The 3,055-nt window shown below is 56.9% G+C and overlaps 1 protein-coding gene across 1 annotated transcript in view; it reads left to right on the top strand.

Annotated features, from left to right (window-relative positions):
• The window catches only part of Susd2 (sushi domain containing 2), an 8,020-nt gene extending 6,454 nt beyond the window's left edge, over positions 1-1,566 (top strand). Inside the window, exons 13-15 of the mRNA XM_004843561.4 lie at positions 107-283; positions 370-469; positions 605-1,566. Of these exons, the coding sequence (XP_004843618.2) occupies positions 107-283; positions 370-469; positions 605-629 (302 nt within the window). The 3' untranslated portion in view covers positions 630-1,566. The remainder of the gene's footprint in view (positions 1-106; positions 284-369; positions 470-604) is intronic.
• The last annotated feature ends 1,489 nt before the right edge of the window (positions 1,567-3,055 follow it).

The raw sequence follows: 3,055 nt of genomic DNA, 5'->3' as shown, positions 1-3,055 counted from the left end.
GGGAGGGGATGGGTAGCTTGCACTGAGACAGTGTCCTCCAGGCTGGCCAGTGACATGCAGTGGCCAGCAGTTCAGGGCTGTCGTCTTTGCTCTGCCCCCATCCCAGAGGTATCCTGTGGCTGGCTGGCCGCCCCTTCCAATGGCCACAAGGAAGACTTCAAGTACCTGATGGGCTCTACCATCCGCTTCCACTGTGAGAGTGGCTACAGCTTGGCTGGAGCAGAGACCAGCACCTGCCAGGCTGATGGCACCTGGTCCACACCCACCCCACAGTGCCAGTTAGGTGAGGATGCCCCCTCCCGGTGCTCCCTCCAGCCCCTGCATGCCAGCATGCCTGAGAGACCTTCAGCACCTTTGCCCTCTTGCCAGGACGGAGCTACACAGTGCTGCTGAGCATCATCTTTGGAGGCCTGGCGGCGGTGGTGCTGGTCACTGTCATCTATGTGCTGCTGCGGCGCAGGAAGGGCATGTGAGACTCCACCTAGGAGGAGCCCCCCACCCCACTGCCCCATGGATCCCCCAGTCGATGCCCCTCTTCAGCCCTCTTGGGACCCTGGGGGAGCCGGTGGTTATTTGCCTGCTGCAAGCTGCATCTCTATTGCAGGAACCTGTGGAGTTCTCATCCCTGAGACTGGAGCACACTCGGGCAGCAACACAGGTTCATGTCAGGGTCACCAGGACCCAGACTCCCAGGAGAAGGCTGTCTAACAATCACATGTACACCAAGTCTATGGTTTCCAGATCCCTAGAACTAGGCACCCAATACCTGGGTTTTTAATTCCTGTGGACCCAAGACCCAGTGCCTGATCCATCTCAGCCCTGAGGCACAATGCCTGCACCTTGCTTTGTTCCCCTATTACTCAAGGCTGTAATTCCTTAGACCTGAGACTTCATACTCTGGAATTCTAATAGCTGTGTCCTGAGCCCTAACACATCTGTATCAGAAACTCAAATTCCAATACCTCACTCCCTGTAGCCTGGTGGTGACCCTGATCCCTGACAGAGACCTGCCCTCCTCACCCTGTGGGGCCCCCCAATGCCAAGGCGCTTTGGATTTTGCACCTCCAGCCCAGCCTGAGACCCCTGGTGGGCCCAGCCCCAGGGCGAGGAGAGGCCTTAGGACCCCTAGCAAGGACTGCAATGATGGGAGGAACCAAACTCCACACTCCACACTCCGGGTTTATATTTCTACCTCTTCTGGAATGTCGCTTGGTAACACCCCTCCCTGTCTGTATGAGGAGAAAACAAGCTCCCTGTGTCCCTTCCTGGTGTCCTGGTGCTCATTCTGGGCCTCACTTTGGAGAATCACCCACCCAGCACCAGGGTCTGAGTCCTGCCTGCTTCATCTCCCTTGCCCCCCTGTTACTCTCCTCAACCCCTCTCTCTTTATGTGTAAGATGGGATTAAGAACAGTGACACCCCCAGCCCCAGCGGGATGTGGTGGTTACACCTATAATCCCAGCACTCTGGGAGAGTCCGAGGCAGGAGGATCATGAGTTCAAGCCCAGCCTGGGCAATTTATTTTCTTAATGAGACTTTATCTCAAAATAAAAAATTCAAAAAGGACTGGAGATGTAGTTTAGAGTGAAAATCCTGCATCCAACCCTAGTGGTGATGGAAAAAAGCCCAACAGTGACCCCTAGTGGCGCAGGGATGAAGAATGATGGGAGAAAAAGGCTGGGCAGAGGGTATCACATAGAGTGCTCTGGAGATTGGAAGGGACAGACTGGGCCTAACCACGGCCGCCCTCTCCACTAGGTGCCTACCCATTCCCCTGCCCTGGTATTCCTTGAGAAGAGCTGCCTACCCTGCAGCAAGCAGGCATAGCCTGGCCTGGGCCTTCGACCCTGCCCCTGGCACTTCTCTACAAAAGACAGCTCCTGGGCCGGGAGTCACCACTAGGAGGCCTATGCCGAAGTCCTCCAGTGAGCAGGGGCCATGTTCTTTAGCTCAGGGATGTGCAGAAGCGAGGCCCAGAACCAGGCCTCATGCCTCTGCCACCCACTTGAACACCTGCTCCCCTGAGCAGCTCCTTACCTGCCCCTCCTCCGGGCCCAGGTATGACAGGAATGCTATGGAACCTCTTCAGCACAAACATGGGCTGAAGTTCTCCCTTGCGGAGAGGTCATGGAATGAAGGCCCAGCTGGGCTGTACGGGGTAGGAGAGGGTCAAAAAGGTGCCCTCAGACGGAAAATCTAGACGGGGACTTGAGCACAGGCCTCAGTGTGACTTGCAATGCTGGTGAGGCCACACGGGGACAGCATTGGGTAGAAACAGTGAGTGGAGGTTGTGCCACTCCCAGCTGGCTGGGGAGGGAAGTCAGCCGCCTCCTTGCAGCTGGGCCTGCAGGCTTGGTCGCGACTGCAGCCAGACAGAGTTCATGCACAGCTCATCCCTCCTTACCTAGGAGGGCCACTAGGTCCCCCCAGTCTCCGGATTCTCAGGTTGCACATGTTGCCCTGCAGTGAGTGGCACAACTTGCCCAGTTGGCACTGATCAGAGTCCAGACCTCTCCTCAGCCTTGCCCTTAGAGAAGGGTCCCGGAGAGCAAGAGAAGAGCTGGGGCAGGGTCCTATCCAGAGGGTTTCTGGAGGAGGTGTGTGCTGGGGTGCGTGTGAGAGAGTAGCTGAGAGGAGTTGGGAAGGTGGGGGCACCCAGGAGAAGGGTGGAGAGGTTGGAGCCCATGCGTCCTGTCTTCCAGACCCCACAACTCTGGGCTCGGAGCTCCAGGCAGGGTGGGGCTGGTACTTTCCTCTCTGCAGATGAGGTAGAGCAGGGCTTGGCTCCCACAGACTGAGTTTCCACTGTGTCCCCGTGCCAAGCCAGGCCAGGCGGGCCACTTGTCAGTGAGAGAGAGGTCAATTTTTGGGTCAAGAGTGAACATGGAGCAGGGAGGCCAGGAGGGCAGGGGCAGCTTCACAGCTCACGGATATAGCAAAGGGTATCACAGACATGCAAACCTGAGTCAAAAGATAGTTGTAAACCAAGCATAGTGGCACACACCTGCAATCTCAGCACTCAGAAGCTGAGGTAAGAGGATTGCAAGTTCTGACC

This window comes from Heterocephalus glaber, unplaced genomic scaffold (genome assembly GCF_053883595.1).
Source record: "Heterocephalus glaber isolate CG9 unplaced genomic scaffold, H.glaber_assembly_v1.0 deba00001687, whole genome shotgun sequence".
In the NCBI taxonomy this organism is placed as follows: Eukaryota; Metazoa; Chordata; class Mammalia; order Rodentia; family Bathyergidae; genus Heterocephalus; species Heterocephalus glaber.
The sequence above is the reverse complement of the archived record's forward strand: the minus strand, read 5'-3'. Positions and strand labels throughout refer to the sequence as shown.